General features: G+C 38.4%; 1 protein-coding gene across 1 annotated transcript in view; it reads left to right on the forward strand.

Annotated features, from left to right (window-relative positions):
* Positions 1 to 27861, forward strand: part of EML4 (echinoderm microtubule associated protein like 4) — a gene marked incomplete at its 5' end in the record, with an annotated part of 76832 nt that overhangs the window by 23839 nt on the left and 25132 nt on the right. Inside the window, 7 exons of the mRNA XM_010576534.1 lie at positions 13401 to 13524; positions 18627 to 18776; positions 20248 to 20317; positions 21683 to 21793; positions 24193 to 24288; positions 26415 to 26549; positions 26778 to 26913. Of these exons, the coding sequence (XP_010574836.1) occupies positions 13401 to 13524; positions 18627 to 18776; positions 20248 to 20317; positions 21683 to 21793; positions 24193 to 24288; positions 26415 to 26549; positions 26778 to 26913 (822 nt within the window). The remainder of the gene's footprint in view (positions 1 to 13400; positions 13525 to 18626; positions 18777 to 20247; positions 20318 to 21682; positions 21794 to 24192; positions 24289 to 26414; positions 26550 to 26777; positions 26914 to 27861) is intronic.

The raw sequence follows: 27861 nt of genomic DNA on the forward strand, positions 1-27861 counted from the left end.
TGGCTTGTTCAGACAGGAAAAGGAGCCATCTACCTGAACGTGGTGGCACGCAACAACAAAAGAAATCCACTTCTTGTGTCGCAAAACTACTCTGCTTTGATGTCCTGCAAAGTGTACTGAAGCATGCAGTTTCAAAACTAAAGCATGTAACCCAAGTGCATGCTGTACACAATGTGTATCTATGCACAGAGGTTCTGTCTCATGCTTTTTTGCTGCTAATTAACAAATCTGTAGTCTCCAAATTCTGTGCTGTAAGCAAGATTACATTATACACAGTTTGATTACTTTTGGTCTTCTCTAGATTTTCTTTCAAAAACTTAATATATGAATAGTTGTAATGAGAGCAAAATCAACTTGAATCCAATTGCTTTATCTTTTTCTAATTAAAAATTTTCTAATTGAGGCTTACCAAAAGCATCCTTCAAAGACAAGAGGGGTGAAAGAGGGTGCATGAGCATGAGGAACAAAGAAGAAATGTTTCTTTATGGCAGGTTGCTTAACACTAGCTGTGGAATGGTACATATGTGCAGCAATGGTTACTGTAGGAAGAAAACTAATCAGTAGTGTCCAGAACAGCTGCAATTTAGCTTTGCAAGAATTAAATAAAACTGTTATATTAAAAATACCCTTTCTGCCAAACTCAACTTTTCACAAAGTCAAGTTGCATACAGCTAAAATATCTTCAATACTAATTCTTTCCTTACAATGTGCTTCTACAATTCGATGTGTTCTGCCAAGAATGGGCCATCCTTCAGTTCTCTCGTCCTGGTAGCTATAACTTACATGGCCTCGATGTGTACCCTGCTATCTCTTGTGTTACTCTGCAGATGATGTGAGCTTTCACTGAATGGTGAATGAGTACCTTCCATGCGTGTCATGCCACAGTCTGTTCTAGCCCAACTGGAACGAAAGAGAAATACAATGCAGATGACAGTGGCCCCATGTATATGGAAGACAGAGAGAAAATCTTGTTGTAGAAAATGCATTTACTAACATTTTAAACATGTATAGTGGCAAAACATAATTCTGCCTTTAACATGGTTGCGATTAGCAGGGTTCAGTCTCCAAAGTTTTGGTTTTTTTTTTATATGGACCAATGAGTGTATTTTTCAACAGCTTTTATAGTATGTGTCTGTCTGTGTGTGTGTGTAAGGCTGTGTTAGGTTTTGTGTTGTCTGCTGCCACAGAAGTAACCACCTGTTCATTACTGTAGTTGCAGAGGGTCCTCCCATCCTTTTCAGTATAAACTTAGCAATACTTAGCCAATTCTCTGTAGTGCAGCTTCCTGTTCAGGGTAGGTGACTTTAGTCTGTTTTGTACTCGCTAGTTGCCACATAAAATCAGTTTCCAGCTGGCACCATGACCCGCCCAGTCAGAAAGTTGAAGAGTTGCACAGACAGTTAACATGGTTTCTGGAGGTAAATCCCGTGCAGCTGGACAGAGTTGTCTTGGGCAGGGTGGGATGAAGGGTAGCCTTTGCTCATGCTGTTTGTGCAGGACCTTCATGTTCTGCAACCCAACGGCATGAAAAGTTACAGCTGCTTTAACACTGCTTCGTGGCTTGCCAGCCTTTGCCTCTAGAGGTAAGCAGTCTCTAGCATGGTGTTAATTAAGTACAGTAGCTCCCCTGAGCTGCTCATTTCACCAGGCTGTATGTGAAACACTGTGTGTGCCCCTGGCACACACCTCCGGCGCTAACGATTGTGTCACTGCACTTCTGAGAAATTGTGTGAAGGAGACTCTTGGGGAGACTGTTGGTGTGCAAACTGTCAAGCTTCAGAGCAGATCTATGTAAGAATATTTCAGTGTCTTTATACACACATAAGCTTGGCAACACAGTGAAATTGCAGATTATCATAGCAGAAGGTGTTTGTGTGGGATAATAGGATGGAAGGTGACAATTCTGTGTAGTTTTGAACATCCTGCAATCATTTTTGTTTCTTTTTTTTTGATTCAGCTATTAAATAAACTGCTTTGAAACCTGTCAGTGTAGTACAGTACCACAAAATGTAGAGGAATGTGGTTTTGCACACTTAGTTCTTAGAATCGTACTTTTCTAGCAGCAGAAGTTACTTCAATGTTATCTGTGTTGTAACCATCTGTGCATGTTCATTATGATTTCTGTTGATAGTATGTATTAGCTGTGAAAGTGAAAGACTTGAGGAGCAGGTGAGGATGAATCTTAGATGAGTTTCCACAGTGAAAGGCATTGGCTTCGGTATGGAGTCCCCCAGAGAGCATGCTGCAGGTGTTGCGTGTGAATGTCAGCAAGACCTGGGAAATTCTCTCCTGCCAGCAGCAGCAGTGTGGGGAGCCACAGTCTTTGTGGGCAGTCACTTGAGTTTCCTCTGTTCAGCACCATGCCGAGACCATGCACGTTACCAGTGCCTTTATCACTCTTACTTGGGTTGAGTTGCACCTACTCCATGTTAATGTTGGGCCTGAGCTTTATGCATCTGGGTATATGCCGAAGCAGGGTAATACAGACAGGAACGCTTCGGTGATGCCAATCCACTGAGGGAAGTATTATACACACTTCCGTACATTTGCTGAAGAGGGTTTGGGGGGGTTGTTTTTCAGCTTATTTTTGAGCATTTGTTTATCCTTGTAAACAGGGGCAACCTTTTTACAATAAAATTCAGTACTAAGGAGGTATTAAAATTCTGTGAAAATCCAATAAAGCTATGGGTGGAATGAACAAGTGCTGACTACAGCCTTACAAGGACACTAGCTAAAGTTATTCTTTTAAATTCTTTACCAGCAGGTGTTTATAATTGCCTATAAAAGCCATCTTGCTTTTCACTTCAGCAGAGACATTTTTAAAGTATTAATCATAAAGCATTCATATTTTTATACCCAGAAGTTAAAGACCTGGCTTATTTGAAGATAAAAGGTAATTTTTTTCACTGAGATTCCATGTTTGAGTTTGGTTTTCAGTGATAGCAACTCCATATATGAATCACTTGTTCACTTACAAAGTAAGAGACACTTTAGATGTTTTTGGATGGCAATAAAAACCATATGTGAAAGAATTAATGAAAAACATTCGCTGCATGCCTCAGTTTGTTTCTTTTTAGATTGTGCTTTATTAGTTTCCAGTACTTTTTCTTCTGTTAGTTTAACTGTGCTGTAGTTCTAGCTTCACAGAACGGGGCGATCGTGAAGCACACAATGGAAAAATCTGCCCTGCTCCAGTGTGTCCTGTCCACGGAGAGTGCGAAATTCAGTAACTACCTCGGATCAGTTTTTTCATCAGACACAGATTTTCTGTCAGATGCTTATTGAAGGTGCTCATGTACCTGAGGGCAAATGGAGACCCAGTCTGTCTCATTATTATTGGGCTGCTTAATCTCATTCAGGCATTGTGCATATTATTAAAAACCATAGATACTGTAAGAAAAACAGATTGGTATTTGGGAGGTTTTATCATTGATTCTTGGTGAAATCAGGATTTTATTATTTAAGCAGGAAGCATTTAGATACAGTCTTACTGAGTTTGTTTGTGTCCAGTACTTCTTTTAGAGTCTTTTTTTTTTTTTTTAATAAAAGGCTAGAGTTTAATATTAAACTTGAATTATTTCAGTGCAAATGGTAACTGTTGTTAGTACCTAGATTCTTAATGTCACCTGGTACATGCCAAAGTGGGGTTTTAACTATGATTTACTCATCAAGTTATATTAAATTAATAACCAAAGATCTATTAAGAAATCACAAGGCAAAGATGTAAAATGATTTCACACTGAGGCAAACCTCTTGTCTCATTTGCTTTTTTTGACTGTTGGTTTGCATTGCACCAGCACTCAATAGCAACAGTGCATGTCCGCTTGTCAGGTTCAGCAAGCATTGACATATAGCTCAGGGAGAGAGATGGCAGACCTGCAGTCGCATTTTAATTCCACTGTAACTTAAAATGTAATGGTCTTGGCACAGTGGCTGAATTTGGTTGTATTTGTCTCTGTGCTGTTAGCACTGGTTTAAATTAGAAACAGGCTTTTAAGCCTTTGTTCCTCAGGTTAGTGGTCCTACAGAGTTCTTGGACACAGGCCTGAAAGCAGAAAGCTTGTGGGAAAGAAGCTATTTGTAGTATTAAAAAGCATAACTTCACTGGTCAAGCAACTAGAAGGTGAAGACAGATTAATAAATGTACTCTGGATGTGGTAGTTTATTGTATATTAGAGAGTTCTGCTTGGCCAAGCTAGTTGGAGTCTTTTGGGGTTTTTCGTTTGCTTGTAATTCACTTTAAGGGTAAGATTCACATGCTAAACACAAGTAGAACTGAGCTGAGGGTTTTGATGCATCAGTCCGTGTTCCTCTTTCAAACTAGATGGCGTGGGACCTATTGAAAAATAGTCACTAATAATTTGTGAGATAAGATTATTATAATGATTCCTTAAGAATTAAATTTATAACCACGTAGAAAAATAGATAATTTTGTTATTTATTCACTATTATCTACTCTGTGTGTGTGTATATATATATATAAAATATACTGCATGCTCATTAGACTTCCCATTGTGCATACACTTGCTAGCTGAAGAGCAGTTAATTACAGCACAGACTTGGGGGGCTACCTCAGGGTCTGTCTAAATAATGAGGAATAGTGTGATATAAAATAGGTTCTAATATTTTCTCCAGTTTTTTTGAAGAAATCAGTAATTGAGGATGAGGGCTTCTCACATGCTTCTAGGAAACTACTGTGTATTCCCTGATGATTTCATTTTGAGGCATGTTTTTTGGAAACCAGGAGGATTTTGGTTTTGTTATGTCACTGCCTTCAAATTTCTGAAGGATCTAAACAGTAGCTTTCATGTCTCCTGAATTGCTCTTCTCTCTAGATACTTGAGTTAATCTACAAAGACTTCTTTGATCTTTTTTTTCCTTATCCTATCAGTTCCTATTATTTTTATTATTTCCCTCTGAAAACCTTCCATATTCCTCTTAAGAATATGATTCATAGAAAGTAATAAATTGCTTAAGTGTCATTGCATGAGTCTTTCTGGACTGACTTCATAGAAGCACTAATTTCAGCCTTTCAGATGGTTTGTATTGCCATATCTTTGCTGTTTGTTATCACCTGCAGTGTTTTTCATTGGTCTTACCTTCCAGCTTGCTTTCCCTGAATTGCTGGGCTTTGAACTTTCTTCCAAGAGCAAATTAATAGGCATTGTTTGCAGTTGAATTTTATTGTTACCTTTGTGCTGCTTTTTCTTTTTGTTTTTTTTGCTTGTTTCTTTCTTTCTTTTTCTTGTATAAGGCGCGATTAAAAGCTTATTTATGTTAATGGGAATCTCATTTTGATACAAGGAGGCTTTGCAGAAAATTTTCAGCCACTGTCTACTGTTTCTCTACAATTCTTTATTTGCCCCTAGTTTTAGTCCTGGATTCTTGGGTGTTGCATGATTTACCAACAGTTTCCTTGCATGCAAGGTAAGTATGCTGGCTTACAGTGACTGTCAATGAAGATGCACTTGTTTCCTTGTAGATCAGGCAGGGTTCTAGGGTTCCCTCTCAGTAGCAGCACCTTGTTTCACCGACATATTTATTCCTCTCTTCTCTAGCAGGCTATAAACTTTCAGAGAACCCACAGCAGATCTCTAGTTGCTAACACCTGCCTCCGGCCTGTTGGGACATATTTGGCTTAGTGTTTTACATTAATGAACTTAACATAGGAAAGTAGGAGCACTGATGAAATTTCACTGATGACATGAAGCTGAGAGACCAAACTGATATAGTGCAAGCTGAGATTTTAATTTAGTAAGACCTAGATGTTCCTGTGGCCTGGACTAGTATAAGACAAAATTAAATTAATCAAAGTGAAAGATCATACATGCAGGAGTTGCTGGCAGTGTTTTAGCTATAAACAGGTTGTCTGCCAGAATTAAATGTTGAGGAAAAGGGCTCTAACATGCTAGTTAATCATACAAAGATTGAACTACTCACTTGTTAGAAAAACACAGATGCAATCCCAGGATTTATCAGAAGCAATTGTAATGGAGATGTGCAGCCTTATGGAAAATGTTAATGCGTCAAACCCTTTTAGGTTCTCCTCTGTAACACTGCATGCCATTATAGCCACCCACAATCATAAAAGGAAAATTTTGTGGTGATGTGGAGACAGACTGAAACCTTATCACACAAAAAGAGAGTTAAATAGCTGGATGTTTTTATTTTTGTAAAATGAAGGCTGGGAGGAGGAAGGGCATGATTGCTGTTTTCATGCTCGCCTGATGCACTTCCAGTCAGCAGATGGGCAGACCTGTGCTGAAGTTAACAGCCATGCTGTCACACGCACAAAAAGCAAACAACCTGGCCATTCTTTTGTTGTTGCCTGGAAGTTGAGAGGTTCCCAACTATTAGGAGAAGGAGATTTTTGGATGGTATTCCAAAATCAGCAGAGTGTGTTTGTATGTATCCTAGTGACAGCCGAGTCTCTCCTGTCTAAAGGAAGTGCTGCAAGTACCCTGCTCAGAGTAAAAACCAGAGTGATGCAGGCAGAGAGAGTGCACTGCGGGGAGTGCTGTGCATCTCTTGGGCAGGGCTTAAGCTCGGCTCAGCTGTGATGTTCTTCCAGCTCATGATGTGGGTTGGCAGAGCCTCATGGCTGATAAGCACTCAAATCCACCTTTAGGTGGGCTCTTGCCAAGTCACTGGGCTCTGTCTTTGTGTCACTCTTCCTGACTGATGTTTTGTGTCCCTTTAGCTGACTGGGGCCACAGCGCCGTCAGATGAAGTGTTTCTGCATCTTTGGGGCTGAGTTAATAACTTCCCCAGACCTCCGGGTTCCCACAGACAGCTGATACCTGCATGGAGTTTGCTTGGGTCCAGCACACCCAGAGGGCTGCCATGTGAGGCTAATAAGCCTGAGCTAATCCTGGGGACAAAAATTGGGAGTGCTGGTCATGTGTCCCCTGGCACTCGTGCAAAGAGATTGTTGAGGCTCTAGAGGTGAATTATTGCGTAGCCAAGCAGAGTTTGGCAAGGGCTGTGAATGTGAGCTCAAAGCTGCACAAAAGCAGCTACAGCTGTTCCCAGTGAAGAGCTGACCCCTCAAGCCAGAGCGCTGCATCCACTTGATGCTGCCTTTTGTAGCAACCCTGGGCCCGAGCTATTCCTTTTTGTGTGGCGTGGATAAGCCATGGCACCTGGGTGTGCTATCTACAGAGCTCCAACTGTACTTTCAGGTTGGTTTGATCCATATTTGAAAGGATTGATAGGACATCTGCAGTTGCAGATTAACTTAGCAAGTGCCAAGGTCCTTTCAGGTATGCCCTCCTGTCTCTTCCCCCTTGACCCCCAAATGCTTCTGCACAGTGGGTAGCGGGGTTTGAACATCTCTTTATATGCTGTAGAGAATTTTTACTTTCGTACCTACTGTTTTCAGGCAGGTAGATACCAGAATTGTTGAGGATTTTTTGTTTCTTGGGTTTTTTTTCTTTTCCTCTGCTTGCTTTAAAACTTCTGACTTTATCTCCCCTATACTCTCTTACCTACGTATCTGTTATGGGATGACCAAGGCTCTTTTCTTCCAGAAGATCAAGTGAGGGGGAAAAAAAGTCTTGACATACTGCTTTATGCCTGGAAATAGTGAGAATGCAGGAAAGAAACAGATAGTCTAATGCTCTTGAGCATTCAGTTGAGCCAGTATGCTATGAAAGAGTTAAATCACTGGTTTTCTTAATTTGCAAATACAAGAATTTGGCCTGAGGCAATTAGTTTCTGTTTGAGAATCATTTTGTTGATATGCTGCCACCCTCTCTAGTATTTCAAAAGTTTTTGACATTAATATTATATCTGCCCTACAAGTTATTTTGATGAAAGGAAATTTACAGTCTTAGACAAAAATCTTTCCGTGGGTTGTTTCTTTTTTTTTTTTTTTTTTTTTTTTCTTTTTTAATCCTTCCTCTTCTGTCGGGAGAGGCTTAATCAAGTTATACCTAGCCTATGTCTCTCTAACAAGTGTGTTAAATACATATCTTCAAAGGTAATCTTGAATGACATGCAGCTAGCTAATAAAAGCAAAAATGTTCTTTCTTTTAACGGGGAGGTTCAGAGAGCCAATATTTATCTGAATGTCCTGCAGATAATCTTTTCCCTGAACTCCAGGAGAACCTCTTCTCTTCTGGCCAAAGACTTGACTGAATTCCTCTTGGACTCTTCATCTCTCATCTGCAGAGTCCAACAGGTGCAACTGCCTCCATCCATATGAATTTCAGTTGCAGCTTGTCTCCACCGTTCTAAGCAGCAATGAGAAATTTGATCCTAAATTTGTGGTGTCATTTTGCACTGATCTTGTGGAACCAGAAGTGCCAAGCTCAGCGTCAAATCAAGAATTCGACTTGCATAAATGCATGGTCTTTTCTAAATACCCCCGGGCTACTCTGTGCTTAAATTTATGAGTGTGAGTGCCAGATTTTAATAGAAAGGTCACTATTAATACATTACTCTTGGTTTTGGCCAGTATTGTTTTATCTCTGTAAAATACATACTATAAGAAAATATTTTAGTGGAAAAATGAGACATGTTACTAGTTTGGAGTAATTATCTAAACATTTGTGTTACGCTAGTGACAACACTGATCTTTAGCTTTTCTCAGCAATGCAATTAAGCAATGCACATTTGGTAAAATAACTATTGTTTCTAATGTAGCTATTACAAAGTGATTTTCTTTGTTCTTTGATATTTGATCTGAGGCAAGTTTTCCACTGTTGTCAGTGGATGGACTCACAGGGTTCTTGTTCAAAGGAGCTGTATTTGTTCTTAAAAGTAGGTCAACTGTTTTGCATCTTCTCAGTATTTGTTCCGTTGATACTGGACTTAAATGGCTCAGCTTTCATTATATTATTATTCTAAATAAGGAAAAACCTTTATGCATGTGTTATTTTTACATTGCTCAATTTTTACGATTTCTGTTTAGGAATTATTTTTGGAGCCTGTGGGTTTTTTGCACTAGCTTTCAGTTGTATTTGGACTGTTGTAGGAGAATTCCCTTATGTTGCCTCCAGCACAGAGTAAACCTACTATCAGGGTCAAAAGCGACACAAAATTCAAGGAAAATGAATTCTTGGTCTCAGAAGGTTGACGTGAGCACACGAAAAGTGGAAAAGGAGTCACACTAATCATATCCTTTAAGTCTGGGAACTTGGTAAATTTGATAAACTGTGATCTGTTTCATCAAACAAAAAAAAGTTAAAACTGTTGAGCATCAAGAAATCAAACTACAGTGTGTTAAGAGGAAAAACAAAAGTTTTTGATGAATTAAGCCATATGTGTTGTGAAATCTTCAAAGTGAGTATCATGCACCTACTAGAATACTTTTGACTAGTTTATGTTCAGGTACTTGGATTCATTGACCTACTTAAGTTTGAGCAGTGCTCTGATAAGTGATGTTAAAACCACGCAAGTGGTTTCTTTGGCTAGGAGTTACTGAATAAATTTATATGATTTGGTCACCATAGGTTTTTCCTATATGTGTCAATGCTGTCCAAGTCATTGGTGTGTGTTAGGATCATCACTGCTGTGTTCAAAGCTAGTGCTTTCCAGTGTTTTCAGAGCTGGGGTGGTATTCCACAGAATTTCACACAACTCTGGTAAAATTCTCTATGGTCAGAAATACTTCTTTTAAATAACCTAGAATATTCATATTTTTTCATTAGACTGATGACTGTTGGTCTTCTATCTTATCTAGCTGTAGAAGAAGGACCTTGAGTGTCAAGAATTGATTTCCAAACTTTGTGCAAGACTGCTTTATATCTTTGGTGGATGAAAACAGTTACAGGTTTTTCCTGTCGCGTTCTTTTCTGACTGCAGTAAGGCAGAGTATGTTTCTGCAGTCTGTATAGTAGGGGTATTTCAAACTCAGAGAAGGGTAGAGACCCTGGCTTAAGGTTGGTCTTGCTCACAACTTTGATTATTTCTCGATCTCTGCATCTTCTAAAATGTTTCTGCAAGCAAGAGACTATTTTGGAGTCTACATTGCTTCTGCTGTCACTGGAATGCTCAGCTTTCTCTTGCCTTTTTAGATCTCCAAGTTTGACTTGAACTGTTAAGCTATAATTCTGTGGGAATAAGTCTGAGTTTCTCATAATTTCAATTATAGATATTTTAGGGAATGCAAAACACAGATTACACATTCATGCAATCTGAGTAATAATATTGCGCCTAATTGGGCAAATATTTACAAGCATTCCCTGGGCATTTACAGGGAAGTCTGTCTCATGTTTGTCTTTTGAAAGAAATATCATAGTAATTGTTTAAAGATCATAATTTTAGAGCTCAATATTGGTTGCATCAAGTGCGATGAGAGATTTCTTAATACTGTATTGCTAATTCACAGCTATTCTTCTACTCCAGTCTTACTCAACTATTCACATTTTGGTTTGAGACTCTGAGTTCCCTCTGTCTGCTGTGATTTTCAAATCCCTACTCATAAAAAATACCGTAGTTCCAGATTCACAGTAGAATATTATATTACTTTGGATTTGTGATATTAGTTACATTAACAATGGATATTAATTACTAAAGAAGTTGAAGAATGATAAAAAGTTGCCATTTCATTGACGCAAAATTAGTGAAATACTTGGATCTTTGTGATCAGTGCTTTTTGAAATGAAACTCACATGTCAGCAGCATTGGAGTCTGGCATTAATTCTTGTGGATTTGAGGCCTGATTTAACCATGGTTAAACAGCACTACAGTGCTGGTTTTTCTATGTGGGTAGAGCGTAAAGGCTTTTAAAAGTCTCCAAGGACTTTTCTAGCCATCTGAAGTTAGAAAATTATTATTGTCGTAGCGTGGAGGGAAGACTCCTGTAGGGCACCTAATATACTAGTTGCAATCATGTATTCCTTAAATCCAGATGCCTTATCTTCCAATGACTAGCTGATTTGTTTGACCAAGCCACTCAGCTACTCTGTAATTAGTTTTCTCCAGTGGAAAACAATTTCATGTTCCTTGAAAAGGAACTCCTAAAAGCTTGTGAAGTGCTCAGATGCCCCAACAGATTTACATGTATTTTGCCACAGCTGTAGACAGTGTTACAGCTGGAGTCATTAGGAGCTGTTGCTTCTTTCCATTCTTCAGGATATGATGCAATGTGCAATAGCATGCAATTAGAATGATTTCAATAAATTAATAATTCAGGTTAGTGTATTAGTGTGTGTGATGATACATAACTTCAGATGATATTCCTCAGCAAAGCTTTTGACACTTTTTCCTGCAGTATCCTTGTGTCTTAGCTTGGCCATTATGGTTTGGATAGGTGGGAAGCTAGGTGGCTAAAAGAATCAGTTTGGTGGTTGGCCTCCGAGGGTCATGGTTAATGGGTCATACTCTACTTGGTGGCCAATAGGTAACAAGTGGAGTCTGCAGGGGTTTGTCCTGGACCTGTCCTGTTTAACAACTTTAGCCATGACCTTGTCATGAACGAGTGCTTTGGACTGCTTAAGCAACACTGTCAACGGTATTAGCAAAAGTGATTTAATAGGAATTTATAAAACCGCAACTTCACAAAGTTCGATGGCAAAGTTCACTCTATTACTTAATACATGGATGAAATGTACAAAGGAGAATCAAGTTAGAATCAAACTAGAATTTTTTATACAGAGACTGAAGACGCAAAAGGCTAAGAGAGAAACACACAAAGGAAAATCGAGTTAGAATTGATTTTTCATGATTTGCACAGAGATGTAAAAAGGTAGGGGAGACCCTCTGTTGAGTCATGAGGTTCAGAGAAGACCCCCTTCTTTCTAAACTCCTGATGGAGCTTAGGTGTGGCTGGATCCAATCCTAGTCCCAGACTTGGGCAATGGTTTATGTCTAAAGGGATTATGTGTGTAGCAGCCGTCTGAGGTTCATTCACAGTTTGAGGTGAATCACAAGATTTAGTAGAATTTGATCATTTTAACATTTACAAAGTGATTCAATAGAATTTACTACAATCACAACAGTGACTTGGTTATAGATTAGGAAGGGCAATATTTATACTATACTTGCTGTAGAATACCTGGGTCAACTCACACACACATGAACACAGACACTAAGAGAGAGAGATAGGTAGAGAGAGAGAGAGATATAAGCAAAGGTATACCTGTTAAAAATTCCCCTTGAGTTCAGTGAAATACCCACATCAAATGTCTCGGCATTTTCTCAACAGGCGAAGGGGTTGAGCCTCAAGGAGCGAAGGTTATCAGCCCAGGTCCTGTTGTCAGCTTTCAGCAACGGTCCTCCGATGTTCGCAAACGGGAGAGTTGGCGAGCGGTGAGAGGTGTCCCCCTCAGAGGGAGGTGCTGGTCACAGCCTGCTGTGGTCCAGGAGAGCTCAGAGGGCCTCACTTAGGACTGCTCTTTGTGGGTTCACAAGATGATTGGCTTTAGTCATCAGCAAATTACTGGGATTCCAGTAACACTGGTACCATTTCACAAGAGTTACTCAGATAAGGGAGGTTCCAAGGCTGTCCGGGGATGACTGATTATTCCTGTTCCCACTCCCCACCTTAGCCATGCAAGAGTTCCTGGTACGGTCAAGGGACACTTAACCGCCCAACTCACTACACAAAGGCTAAGGTCCAGTGGGAATTCCTGAGATCGTAGAGCGGCCCAGGATTGTGGGGGGCAGTGCACCACCACAGACCTGGAGCAGGGAACACAGTACACTCTCAAGTTTGCAGAGGATAGCAGACCAGGGCCCCACTTAATATGCTGGAGGGTAGAGCTGCCAGCCAGGGGTACCTGGGCAGGCTGGAGGGATGGGCCTGCAGGAACCTCACAAAATTAAGCAGGGACGAATGCCAAGTCGTGCACCAGGGGGAAGGAAGAGCCCCTGGCAGGGATACAGGCTGGGGACAGAGGGGCTTGGGGGAGCAGCTCTGCAGGAAAGGCCCTGGGGGTGCTGGCAGACAGCCAGGTGCCAAGAGAGGTTGTGCCATCTCCATGCTTGGAGGTTTTCAAGGCTGGACTAGGCAAGACCCTAAGCAACCTAGTCCGACCTCGTGGCTGAGCCTGCTTTGAGCCAGAGGTTGGATTTAAAGACTTCCTGAGGTCTCCTTCAACCTGGAATACCTTATCCTGTGATTTTATGACTACTTACTTACTCAATTTCAGATTTTAATTAGAACTTGAAATTTGCCTTTGTAATTTCATTTGCATGTCTAAAATGATACATGCTTAGTCTGTTCTATCACAAATTCTACTAACGCTTACTGTGTGTGTGCGCGCGCGCGCGTGTGTGTGTTAGTGTTCTGTCTAAAAAAAAATAAAAATCTGGGCCTTTACCAAGCTCACATTTCAAAAATAATTGTTATATCACAAGTGTTATTTGCATTTCTGTGCTTATTACTGGTTTCTTTCATGCTTATTTCTTGTGTAAACTTGCCACGTGATTAATACGCTTTTTTATTTCAACAGAGGGAGAATATATCAAGATGTTCATGCGAGGTCGACCAATCACAATGTTCATTCCTTCTGATGTAGAAAACTACGATGATATTAGAACAGAACTGCCTCCTGAAAAGTTAAAACTGGAGTGGGTGTATCCTTGATATCAGTAACTACTTGCTCTGTTCCCTTTTCGTCTTGTCTTGCTTTGTTTTTTTCCTTTAGAATTTGGTCTTGTCTGCTCTGTTCAGAGACAAAAATTACTTAAAAGCAGGGAAAAAAGTTCAATTTAATATAGCAATTGAAATGGTTCGTAGCTACTGTATAGTATGACTTTAAGCTGCAAAATACATAGGCACAGAAAAGCCATATTTTTTCTTTATTTTGCTGTTGAAAATAATTAAAATTTATTTTTAGTGTGAAAGAAAGTCTCTTTGGAGAGTTACAGAGTTTCAGAAATGTCCTCCTCTGCCCCCTACTATATTAACATAGGCTTTGCATTCAGGAACATTGGTAGTTTTCAATCTCTATTCATTTTTAGGAGGTTTTAGAGCTATGGCAGATCTTGAATTTCTTGTGGTCCTTACCTATGGAGTGAGGATTGCAGAAGCAGCCATCCTTTGCACTGCTTCTGTGTTTCAGCTCCAAAGTGAAGGGGTTACTTTCTTGGAGACTAGTGTGCATTAAATGCACTAAATAAATTTATCATTTGAAGAATGGAGTTGGTGTGTGGCTGATGACAATTCTCCAGGCTTAGTAGATGAGATGTTAAGTTCATTATAAGAAACATGTTTTTGCACACGTTTGGGTCTTCCTGACACCCCCTCATCTCTGCAGATTCTTCCAGTAAGCTGTGATTGTGTAAGTTTCTTAGTACTTCAGTAAAACAACATGTCTAGGCAGCACTTGGGTTGGTGTAATAATCTCAAGTTTGATCCTTCTGATGTTGCTGAAAGCAGAAACATTTTTAGGAATGTTGATGATACACTGTCATATGGCAGGATATGTACAGACAGAGGCTACCCCTACCTCTATCAGCATATCTTAGTGACTAAGGCATACATATTTTTTAAGCCACCCCTTGTTACTCCCTTTAGGAAAGAAGATTTCTCTATTATTTTTCCTGCCTTTATTAACTAATAGATGTTTAAAACAGATAATGTTGGGTACTTGGTTATGAAGAGCAGCTGTGGAGCTCATGTCCTCTGAACTTTTCAGTGAGACTGTGGAAGCTTAGACCGTAAAGGGGGAAAGTTTTGGATTAAAAGTCTGATGGGAAGGAAAACAGAGCTTATTCATGCTTTGCAAAGCTGTGATGCCCAGCTTTCCTACTGTCACAGCTCTTGGGTGCTGATGCTGGCATTCATATGACCATGGAGTGAATTGGGTCAGTCACTGATCTGGCTGAAATGTAATCTTTTTTTTTTGTGGAGTTAACTTTCAGCAGGATCAACTCATTAATTTGATTTGCCTCACAAACATGCAAGAGCTAGAACTGGCATACTGGAGGAAGACCAGATCTACTTTTTCAGCAGCAGCGAGCAGTTTGGACTGACAAAACTGATCATGAAATCACACCCTCAGTTAAATAAGTGCAACTCCTGTGTAGACACTTACTTAATGTCCAAGGACCTTAGGTTAAACCCATTTCCTGCTGAGGGCTGATTAAAGTGAAATAAATCTAGTCTAAACAGACTGTCCATAAGTTTTTGGAATCTGTTTAAGGAAATGTCATCCTAAATCAGACCAGTATATTTATGAGTGTAGGGTATCTTTTGGATACAATGGTGAAGAAAACAATGACGAAAAGGCAGTAAAATTTATGAGGGCTTAATATTGGTCTCTGTGAAGTTGCACAGAATTGCTCTTCAGTTTTGGAGATGGGAAGATACAGCAGCAGCAGATCTTGTACTTCATGCACAGGTTTAGCAAGGGGAAGAAATCTGCAGGCCAGCTGTAACTTCCAGATATGATGGCACACTGAAGCCTGTACACCTTATTAAAAAGGCATAGAGACAGTGATTCATAGAATGTTTTAGCAGTGTCAGTGTTTTGCAACTGAAAGGTCAATTGAGTGTTGAATTGTTCAATCTAAGTTTTGTTTTGAACACTTTTAATTCTCCTGCCTTCTGGATGATTGTTCATAATTGGGTTTTCCTTCAATATTACTGTTTTGGAAGATGCTGATCAACTATGAACAACTTGAAGGCAAGAACTGAAGGGTTCTTGGGGTGGGTTTTTTGTTTGGGGTTTTTTGGGGGTTTTTTTGGTTGGTTGATTGGTTCGGGAGGGGGGTGTCCTTTTTAGATGAACTGTGTCCTGCATGTATATTCAACTACTGATACCCAGTACTGTAGATTCAACAGAACACGCTTAGCTTTTGTCTGCCCTGCAGATTACTGTCAGTTGAAGAAATATCTAAGCTGCTTGGCAAGATAAAGTAGCTCATGGAGAAGTCTGAGCTCTTCACTGTGTCTGGTTCCTGAGTGATTTCACTGAAATTTAACAATTTAGCTTGGGTATCCCTGCTTTGTAGTGCAATCTTTCCTACTGCACTTCAGAACTGGTTAAAGCATATCTGGCATTCCCAGTAATAGCGAAATGAGTTTATGTAACAGCTAGAGAGATCACAGTCAGTGCTGCTGTTGACATGCAGTGACTTTATGGACTCTTTCTCCCAATGTATAGTAGCTCAGTTTCTGGAGGGTATTTCTGACTGTTTTATAAGATTATTTTTAGCACTGGTGCTCTTCTTTCTAAGAATAATTGAAGCTAGTGGTAAATGTACTATTGAATTCTGGTGTAGAGTGGATCACTTTTCATGAGGACCATGGCTATTCTTAGCCAATTAAAAACAAAAAAACCCTCAAAACTAAAAGCTGTTAAGTATATAAAATGTTGTAACAAAACAGTCCTTGTAATTGGTGAGAAACATTCACAATATGAAGACAACCATCTCTGAATTTCCCTGGTTGAAACAGCAGTCTCATTGAAATTTAGTGGAAATTAAGCATCAAAGTTGTGTCACCCCTTTTTCTGTAGAGAGAGTCAGTCAATTATTGTATTAATGTATGTGCTGATTTGTTCTCTGTGGAGAAGGAAAGAACTGCTGTGGAGCAACAGCTCCTCTTGTTTTCTCTCGAGATAGTTGGGATGGAGAATGAAGAAAGCAAAAAATTTCTCCCACAAAACAGATTGTTTCTTTACATGCTCCTAAAAAACGCAGCTGCTCTTTGGTACGTTATTATGTAGGAGGGGTAAAGAAAAGGAATGGGCTGAGAAAATGTAACCATTTTTTGCAGCCTCATGAATGCCAGAGCTCAATGGTGGGTGCCAAAGTATTTAGCCTTAGCTTTGCATGGTAGACTTCTGTTATGGAAAGGCGTGTTTGCATAAATCGTTAATACTTGTCTAGGATGAATGTTCAAAGATGTCAATCTTACTAAATCCTTACCAATACACTCCCTATTGTATAGAGCAGATTAACAAGATCTGCCTTTCTCCTCTGAGAAGGTATTTAGAATAGCATTCTTAATGCTTCAGGATAGAAAAAAATATTTTCATTGATTTGTTGCCCATTGTTTTTGAAAGTTCAGTGATCTGGTTGTTTTGGTTAGGTTTGGTTCTTTTTTATAAAAGGCCATTCTGGAGTTTCTTTTTGTTCCATTAGTGTTTAAAAGAAGAAGAAAGAGGAAAATTTAGTGGGAAAGTAAACGGTGATGGAGGAGAAAGAGAGGCATCCTCTTATTTTTTCTGCCCTCAGCATTGTGTTGTATCAGCATTTCTCTCGTTATCATTTGCTAAGCAAGCTCCTCTGCTTCAGAGGAGCCATTGTGTTTTCTGTAGTAACTGAAAGACAGCAAGATATAAATCTGGTTTGTTTTCTGTAGTGTTAAGAGATTTAATTGACAACTGAATGCAGTGTCCCTCTTTGAACCATTGTTTAGTTACAGCATGTTTTTAATTTTGCAAGTGTTTCTGTGGTATAGCAGTCCTGTGGTTTGATGGGACTGCAAAAGAGGAAAGGTAGTGTGGTGGGGGATTCTTGGCTGTGGGAGTGGCATTGGAAGGGGTGTGGTGGTATTTTTGGTAAAAAGGTAGCCCCTTTCCAAGAATAGAGGTCGGGCCGTCAGCTTAGATGTCAGTTTAGATACTCCCAAACTTGGACTACTGCATCTGCTTTCATTTATGAGAAATGGCCAGCTTCATGCATCCAGCTTTCTCCATGTGGGTCTTTGACTTCCTTTTATTTACCTGATTAACCAGGACCTAAGGCTGGAATCCTTTAGATAGTTGCTTAATGTATTTCCCATATTTTCCTTGCTCTTGCAAGTGTATTAGTTGGCGCTGAAGTGGAGAGCTCTCTGAAGTGCAGGACATAACAGGAAAATTACATTTTCTGAGGCTACAGAACTACTGTAAAGTCTGAGTTATGATGTTAATTGTACTTAGTGACCCTGGGAACTGCAGTACAGGCAGACAGCCACATTAATAGTCTAGATGAAGAAAATTGCACCTGCTTCAAAGAAGTAACAAGCTGTAATAACATTTGATCAGCGTAACTAAGGCTGAGTCACAGTGTGTAAAACTTCTGAACTTCATTAGGAGTCATGCAGGTTTCCTCCAAAAGTCATCCCTTTTATATATTTTGGGTAGATTTGGATAGAATATTTTTCACAGTGTCAGTTCCTTTTTAGTTTTGTTTGTTTTAAAAATACTCTAAAACAGTCTAAAGAAATATTTCCTGAACTTGGCAGCTGCTGGGCAGAAGCTCGCCTTTTTCTGAAGGGCATTAGGAATTTTCACACGCTTGTTTTAAAAGGCCGAATAGTATACACTGAAAGTAATACTCCGGTGCCCGCAGTGCGGATGCATAGCTCCATTGCTGTAAAAATTGTTAAATCAAAACAGTGAGTCATGCTATTAACTAATGAAACTTCATGTGGAAGTTTTTATAAAATGACAGCACTGTATTTGTTTTACTTCAGTGTGCCTTATATATTTTATTTTTAACATCAATGAGCATCACTTTTTAAGGGATTTGGTTTCCTGAAATCCAATTGTATGGGGTTTGTTTTGTTCTGTTTTTTTTAAACTGTGTTACTGAAATTGTGCTATAGTTCTAGAGGAAAATCATAAAGGGCATTTCCTGACATGAGAGCTCCCAGGAATCCTTTAAAAAAAAAAAAGTTGGTATTTTTTTTCTGATATACAGTGATTATGAAAACCTTGACTTCAAAAAAAAAATATATGTAGATATGGGTATCGTGGAAGAGACTGTCGAGCCAATGTTTACCTCCTTCCTACCGGAGAAATTGTGTATTTCATAGCATCAGTGGTGGTACTATTTAACTATGAGGAGAGAACTCAGCGACACTACTTGGGTCATACAGACTGCGTTAAATGGTTAGTATATAACATTTGCATGTAAGTATATGTGTAATAATGCAGAAATGTATTTTGTTTATTCTCTCCTACTGTATGTATGAGCTCATTAATGTCATCGTAATTGTAATTGTTTTCTGTTTCATCTACCCCAGTAGATTTCACTGTAGTAAACACTGCACAAATGAATGGTGCTAGAGCAGTCTATGCTCGCTTACAATTTCTGGCTTAAATGTAAAACAGTGGGATACGTAGACAATCTAAGAGTGCCAGATTAGAGAAAGGATCTTCGCTTAAATTATTCTAAGTAGATATCCCAGAAATTAAAAATTGTTGTCAGCCTAATTCTAAATCAGTGATTTACAGGCAGTATGGTGAAGGTGTAGTCTTAAAGGAGAATTAGAAAACCAAATGGAAAACTGAGGAATAATTTTCTTATTTTTTAATAGATACCCCATCCAAGTATTAACATGGTCTGGGAAATCAGAAGTTTGCAAAACAAAACAGAAAAGCAGGGAAATTGAAGCCAATGTCATTGTGGGTGGAAAGGCAGTTGCTGATTTTACAATGTTAGTCTGAAGAGTAGTGCACATCATGTAATCGTGAACATAAGCTCCCTACTGTACCTTAATGGAGGAGGTTTGCCATCTAAACCTCTTTTTTCCTGGCTGTGCTTTGATAACTGTAATTGCTTCCTGTGGGAGGAATGCTGTCAGTCTTGTGTTCTTCACTTTCATTCAAAAAACTAGACTGAATAGTAAATGGTTTTGGTGTCCATTATCCTGACCTCTTGAGGCTCTCCCTGGCTCCCCCTTTCCTGTTTCAACAGCTTTCTCCACTTTTGTAGTTTTACAGAGAAAGCAAGTAAGAAGGTCGGTCAAAAAAATCACTAGGACTAAGAGGATGTGTATTCTGAAATCTGTTTTTTCGCATCAGGTCCAAAGCAAAGTGTGATAAGCAAAAGCAGATTTTTACTTACACTAGTAGTACACCATACTGGAAAACTTCATTAGTACAATTACTCATTTCAAGTGGTAGTAATCCCTGACTCCTGGGTGCACAAGCCCTCAGCCAACTTTTCAGCTGTTCATGCAGGTTCATGCTATCTGTAGGTTTAGGCATAAAATATGCTATAGTGTTTATAAATATGGCACGTAACTATGCGTAGGAAGTTCATCATGAGACAAGGTACATTTTGTTACAGTGGACTCCCGATACAGTCAAACCTTAGATTTGTCAGAGCACATGTGGAGGTGGCTCTTCTGGCGCTCCTGGTTGTGTGCCAGCAGCCATCGCAAGAGCCTGATCAACCCATCAGTACAGTGTGTAATGAAATAGTCTGATGAAAAACATTCAAGCCGTCTCATGTGGGATTTAGGGTCATAAGTGTCTTCATGGGCTTCTGTTGAGAAAGAAAAAAAAATTTACAAAAAACCTCTCAGTTTTGAAGACCTATGACAGCAAAAGCAAGTCATATTTCTGTCTGTCTTAGTCTTGCAGTTCATCCAGACAAAATTAGAATTGCAACAGGACAGTTAGCTGGAGTGGATAAAGATGGAAGGGTAAGTAATAGAGCTGTTGAGCAGTAGTATCTTGTTTTGAAAATCAGGAAAAAGTGTTTGGGGTTTTTTTTTAATCTCATCATCACCTTCTGTTTGTAGTTTATTTTATGCACTGCATTTACTGAGATATTTTGCTGTTTCTAAGGTAACAGCCTATATCTCTAGCAAAAGACAGTAACAACTAAGCACTCAGCCGTACGTCAAAAAGAGCAGAAGCTCATAAAGTCCTTTATCTGTGACATAGGAAACTCAATTTTAATTGTGCAAGCAAATGTGAAGCTTGTAGTTGATTTATAAGGCCACATCATTTCTGTCACATTTTTTTCAATAAGTCTTCTGCCAGAGGAGGACAAGTCCCCAGTTCTCTGGGTCAGTGTACTCTTAAGGCTTCATGGAAGAAGAAACCAACTTTGAGAGTTCATGGAAGGTGTGTCAAGCTTTCCTACAAACTTGCTCATTTGGGAGCGAGTGTGTTTAAATGCTCTTGTCCCTGGCTCGTGGGAAACTCTGTCACAATTTGAATAATTGGATTATCTTCATGAAGTTCTAGACAGAGGAAGAAAAAAAAAAGAGGGGAAAAAGAACACAGATACTATGAAGTGTAGAAGCATGTTAAATATAACCCTTATTCAGATGTTCAACTTAATTTCTTTTGTAAGAAATTGATGTGGGTTTTTTTGTATAGATGTTATAATTTCTGCTGAACATTTGTTGACTTTCTTGTTAGGGCTGGCTGGTTTGTTTTTCCATCAGTGGGATGATTTATTGACACTTTCGATGGTGAATGCTGTCCTTAAGCCAGCTTAATTCCCACTTCATTTGTGATTGTTTCACATTTATGAAGCTAAGCTGGTTTGGAATAGTACTTGTATGAAATACAACCATGGACATTTTCATGGAGTGGTTGGTGATGGTTAGGAGACTTGGTTCACCAGGGTGTTTTGTTTTGGTTTGGTTTTTTTCCTACTTTATGTATAGAAAAACCCAAGGTTTGATCGTTGTTTTCAGCGGTTGCATAAGACTGCTAGGTCTGGTGCCTGAAATGCAAGATGACTCTTCCATTATTTGTTCAATGACTTAAAATGGGCAAAGATTTATTTTCACAACTACCAAATGCCACCACACTTAATTTCCTGCCTCGGCGGCACTGCTGCCACGTTTGTAGCTCAGACACAGGGAGTAAGATTGTCTTGACTTGCCTTTTGAGCTTCAGGATACTATCCAGCAGCATCGTTAGCACAGGTCATCCTGCATTTCGGTCTGCAGTTTGTAATTCAGGTAGCATCTGCTTAAGGAAACTTGACACGTGCATATGATGCTTTCACCGTTGATGACGCTGTTTTGTCCCATTGCTTTTTCATGCAGCCTCTGCAGCCCCATGTTAGAGTATGGGACTCGGTGAGCCTGGTGACGCTGCAGGTTATCGGCCTCGGGACTTTTGAGCGTGGAGTGGGGTGTTTGGATTTTTCAAAAGCGGTAAGATGGGTGCGATTACTTGGTGTGTTAATTTATCTGATCCTATGTAAACGGGAAGGAGATCTCTGGACATTTTGTATGTGGTTGTCTAGCTGATCTGTTTTGGTATTAAAAGTGTGTCAGTAAAGTTTATGTATACTTTATAAAACCAGCTGACAGCAAGCTAGCTGGAAAAACAGGAAATTGCACATTTAAAATTGTGGTAACAAACTAGCACAGTGAAAAAATAGCAGGCAAGAAAAACCTTAACTAGAAATTGAAGGCCATGCTGGGTTTAGTGGTTTGGTTTTGTTTGTGAGGGGCTTGGTTTTTCGTTTGGATGTTAAAAACAAGTTTGTTAGTGAGGTTCGTGAAGACAAATTTTAGCAAGTTCTGATAGAAGGGGTAACTTTTCTGCCTGCACAGCTGGAGTACGTTTTTATCCACCAAGAAATAAAAAAAACTCCCAACATTGTCTTGTGCTATTTTTTTCCCCAAGGAATAATTTGTTCAATTTGTGCCTCTACTTTTACACGGGAAAAAAAAAATAGAAGTCTTGTTACTGGGCCCACAGAATTTGTCAGAAAAATCAGTAGCAAACAGAGATGTGCTACTTGGCATTGATAAAGTTCTCATTTCAGAATCGGCAATGAGTTTATTTTTTTGTAAAATATGTGTATATTTTAATCTTTAACCTGCCTTTGTATTTTTGCCAAAGCACTGAGACATATCAGACCTGCTGAAAACTTAGACTGTGATTCTTGCATCCCAGCAAGAAAAATTAATGTGTGTAAAAAAAAAAAAAAAAAAAAAATGCACAAAAAGAATGTCTACTGTATTTTGCTAATAGAGGAAGAGATTCACAGGACAGCTGAGGTGGGAAGAGATGTCTGGAGATCACCTCATCCACCATCCTGCTCACAGCAGGCTCAGCCAGAGCAGGCTGCTCAGGGCTGTGTCCAGCTGGCTTCTGAGTATCTCCAAGGATGGAGACTCAACGGTGTCGCTGGGCAACCTGTTGAAAAGAAATGCTTATGCTATCTTGCTGCAGTTTCACTTAACACTGAAATGTTGCTATGTTAGTTACATCTAGGTTTTGTCTTTCAGTAAATAAGATAATTTTTATGGTGGGTTTTTTTTACACAAATAAGGGGTAGCATAAATAAAATAATGTGAAAGGAGTACTGTCATTCCTGTCACTCTAACAAACCAGTAAAACTTTTGAACTGAGGTACGTTGGTTTTTTTCTAAGGTGAATAAACACATTCCAACAAAACAAACAAGCAAAAAACACAGGAATTTTTGAGGACTAGATTTTAGTTTTTATTAGTTCTGGTTTGCAGCTGAAACTGATTTTGATACCTTATTACAGTCTTATATGATTCCTCACTAGACAGAAACAGTGAATGTGCAGTATCTAGAACTGTGTTTTTAGCACATAATTTCATTAAGCCACACAAGAGCTGTGTATATCACCAATCCTGTCTTCAGGGTTTCTTTCCACTTAATAATTGACATGTATATTTGCATATTACTGCTCATAATAGTATTTGGGAATAAAAATTTCAGCCACCTCTGTTTTCATAATTTGTTAGAGAATGCGGTTGAGCTGCAAGAATCAACTTTAAAATAAATAAGGCTTCCTCCAAATCTTTCTACACATGTCCTTGAAACAACTGGTTTGTGCAAGTATGTGTTGCTGTGAATAAGTATGTTTTTGTTCTAAGATTTTCTGTCTGCTCTTCTGATTCCATATAGCCATATTTAACATTTTGTTGTAAAATTGTTCAGAATAAGCCATTTTAGTAATTTAATACTATAGATGCCAGTCTTTTTGCTCTGTAAGCATAATTTTATTCAGAAAGTGTTATTTTTGCTGCGGTTTTACCAACGACATGATGAAACTGCTGGTACTTAATGCTCCATGTGGAACAAATTAGATGTGCTTACAAAATTTGATAATGTAAAGTTGTGTGTATGTGATGGTGACATTTAAGAAAAAAACAAAAGTGGAGCTATGTGTCTGCTTCCGAGACCTGAGGAAAAACAAAATATTTCCAGAATAAAAAAAGGGAGAAACCTCTTTGCTACTAGCATGATATTGCAAACAAGAAAGCAAAAAAAAAGACAACAACAACAAAAACAAACTAGAAGAGAGAGACTTGGTAAGATACTTTTAAAGGTTTCCTAGAATCAGTATTTGAAGCATGGTCATTTTTTGTGAGATTATGAAAAAATCTATGTCTGTCTTTAAGAGAAAAGGAAAATACCAGATATTTGGAGTTTATAATTACTTTAAATGGACTTGATTAATTTATATTTGTACCTTTGTGGTTTTTTAAAATACTACTACCCTGCCCTGTTTCTAAATGGGGTGTGATAGTACTTTGTCAGCACTTCTTTTTTTCTTTTTCCTTTAGGATTCTGGTAGTCATTTGTGTGTAATTGATGACTCTAATGAGCATATGCTTACTGTGTGGGATTGGCAGAGGAAATCAAAAATAGCAGAAATAAAGGTAATTATTGCACAAATTAATATTCTGAAATACAGGTGGTTTTATTCCCATAAATAAAACAGTTTGAGACACACACATTTGATTGTACTTGGAAACTGCAACTGTAATACTACTGGCTTGTATAAGGATACAAAAGAAATGTATTCTTAACTTTGATATTGGAAGGTTTTTGCATATTGGAGTGCTTATAATTACATTTTACGTATCCTTGAGAGCCAGTGCAAATAAAGCAATTCTCTAATATTTTCCTAATTTAAAAAAAAAAATAAATCCTGGGAACTTTAAGAAACTGAAGTGGTGATTCAGTCTGTAGTTGTTTATTAAAAAAAAAAAAAAGTAGTTTTAGTCATCACTTATTTTCATTTTTGTCTGAATCAAGTTCCAGGCACAGATTCTCCATACATGTTTCTTTTCTCATTTGAAGTCCATTAGTACTTTTGTAGATTGCAGTCTTGTCTGCTTTCCTGTTTTTTTCGTAACCTCCTAAATTTCTGATTGATGAGAAGCATTCAGAGGTGCGCTCAATGTTCGTGTAAAGTTGATTCCACTGGAAACACCAAATCCAATAACAACTTGCTATTGAAGTCCATATTTTGAGACATCTTGATTTGCATTATACAATATCAAGCAAGGAGATACTACACGGATGTGGAACTGTGTATTTTTTAATTTTTTTTTTAATCATGAGTCAGCAAGAGGAATACAGGCATGTATGTCTATATGATTACAAACTTGGAATTTCAGATAACAAAATCAGGTTGGTTTGACCCATTTTCTTCAAATTATGTTGACCAATACTAATTATGTTCTATTCTGTAAGTTTTAGTGTAATTCTATGTCAGTATTTTCATTTCCTTGCTGATATTTAATGTGAAGTTATTTGGCATGTGTCTTGTATTTCCCTTTTTATTGACGTTATGTTTTGACTGTTTTCACTCTCCAAGGAGTTCCTTGGTGATTCAGAATTGGCTGAAAACAATTTGGCAGGGACAGCTTGCCCTTCAGTACTTACTCATGTTTAGGACTTGATCTTGCAGTATCTTAAGCAGCTTCCACAATAGGTGGTGTGAGCAGAGTTTCATCCCTTGAGCTAGGGTGCAAAACAGAAGCCTTTTCTCAGCTGAACTCCATTACATTTTTCAGTCCTTAGTTTCCATAGGATTTGTGGATATCGCAAATCCACTCATGTGGAGGAAGCTGTGTGTGAGAAGCATAATTCAATAAATATGGCCATCAACAAAAAAGTTAAACTTAAGAAGGTTGTTTTCCTAAAGTGAGCCAAAAATGGTGAAGTGGGAAAGGGTGCCGATTCAGCAGCACTTTTATGGATACCCCTTTAAAGCGTGGGCTTAAATCCCATTGAAATGCATTGATGCATTTACTTAAGTGTTTTGTAGAGTCCTTGCCTCCAGGAGATTGTCTTCAAAGACAGTTTGGTTGAATGTACATTAGAATTTAGATAAATGACCAGTCAGTTTGTTATGTTTGTAAAATCTATTGGTAAAGGATGAAATACTCACTGAGGTGTTAGTAATTCAGTAACAGTATATACAGCCAGTAAAAATACAACGGTGGGACACTGTGTTTCAGAGTTTTGAGTTATGCAGGCTTCTGTTTTTCTTTGTGAGGAGGAGAGGAGAGGAAGAAAGAACCCAAAAGAATTTTTATGGAATTTCAGAAAGAGAATGATGGATGTAATCCTGCTGTTACCATTGTCTCACTTGCCTCTGTCAGAGCTTTGTTATCCAGAATACCAAACTAGTCTGTGTAAAAAAATAAGCAGGGTGTCTTTTATACATCATTCACGTTCCATGGCAGAAATTTTAGCTGTTTCAGAGGGCAGAAGCTTTTAAGATTTAAAAAGCAAATGTAAAACCCTGACTTTTCTACTGAAGTTTTATAAAGATCTCTTACGAATGTAGAAAATCCATACATATAAAGTGATATGTGCAGTCATTCAGACAGTTGATTTAGCACGGAACACATACAGATTCTTTCAAGCATACAATGAGCTGTCTAGTTCCTCATATCTCTGTTCTGAAACCTGGGATCTTAACATGTGTTTTTAGTAGTTAATGTCTGAATAATGCCCATCTGAATAAATATTATTTCTGTTATTATTTCAGACTACAAATGAAGTTGTTCTTGCTGTAGAATTCCATCCAACTGATGCAAATACCATAATAACATGTGGCAAATCTCATATATTTTTCTGGACCTGGAGTGGCAATTCATTATCAAGGAAGCAAGGGATATTTGGGGTAAGAATGTCTTGATGTCAGGTCAGTTTTAAGTCAATGGAATGATCTGCTCACACTTTCTATAAATTTGCTTCGTTGTTACCATGTACTGTTTGAGCAGAGGTGTAAACAAACAAAAAAGGTTAAATTCTGCTTATGTGTATGCAGGGTGTATGGGTATGGATACGTTATGCTAATTATGTAGAGAGTACAAGTAATTATCCCTTTCTTTTGCTTGCTTTGTTTCAGAAATATGAAAAACCCAAATTTGTTCAGTGTTTGGCTTTTTTGGGAAATGGTGATGTGCTCACTGGAGACTCAGGTGGGATAATACTTATATGGGGCAAAACTACTGTAGAATCTACTCCAGGAAAAGGACCTAAAGGTAGGATACATTCACAGTTAATCGCAGATTTTAGATAGTCTATAGAAGACAAACGTAAAGCATTGCATTAGAAAAGGAATAGGGAAACAGGCCTGACTAAGGGTGTACACTTCCTGTTACTAACAGGTGTACTAAACTCCTTCAAGTGTCATGAATTTGCTGACTTAAGAGCAGTCTAGAGGTTCTAAATAATTAATGAGACTGTGCCTGAAATGAATGAAAACTACTTTATCTAAAGGGTTTGCATTTAAAAACAGGTACAGTTAATTAGCTCTCCTTTCATCCTGATATTTGAAAAAGGCTGTAGGATAAGTTTGAGGATTCCACAGGCTACCTCTGCCTCTTAAGGCTTCCATTGTACCATGCTTAGTCTCAGAGAAATACCATTAAGTGTTGAAGCTGATGTTAATGGGACTTGCATGTGAAGGAAAAATATAATGCATAGTTGTACCAATTATGCAAATAAGAGTATCTGGTTTAGCAGATAAGTCTTGGCTGTAAAATATACTTTAAAACCCATCTTATTTGAAATTTGGGTTAAACTTACACTTTAGGGCAAAGCTTTTGTAAAAAAGAAAGGAGAATTATTTGCTACCCTACATATGCAGACCTGGCACAGTTGAGCCCTAAGGTAACTTATAAATTCAAGGATAATTTGTTTTACTTGGCAGCTTTTCAAACACTCTGGTTTAAATGGGTATGCCAGGAAAACATTCATGTAAAAAGTAAATTTTTAACCGTAAGTATGTTTTTGTAGGTAAATCTTTTTCTTGTCTTTCAAGCTAACTGCAGTGGAAAAATAACATATTATCTGATGTTTTAATTTTGAAGTTCTTGTGCAAAAAATAACCGTTCCTGAGTATAATCTTAAAAGATGTCAAATAGAACATTTATTTACATTGCCTTAATTAAATATGGGATCTTTTAGTTGGTTTATCACATTAGATT

This window comes from Haliaeetus leucocephalus, unplaced genomic scaffold (genome assembly GCF_000737465.1).
Source record: "Haliaeetus leucocephalus isolate CR32 unplaced genomic scaffold, Haliaeetus_leucocephalus-4.0 Scaffold526, whole genome shotgun sequence".
NCBI lineage: Eukaryota > Metazoa > Chordata > Aves > Accipitriformes > Accipitridae > Haliaeetus > Haliaeetus leucocephalus.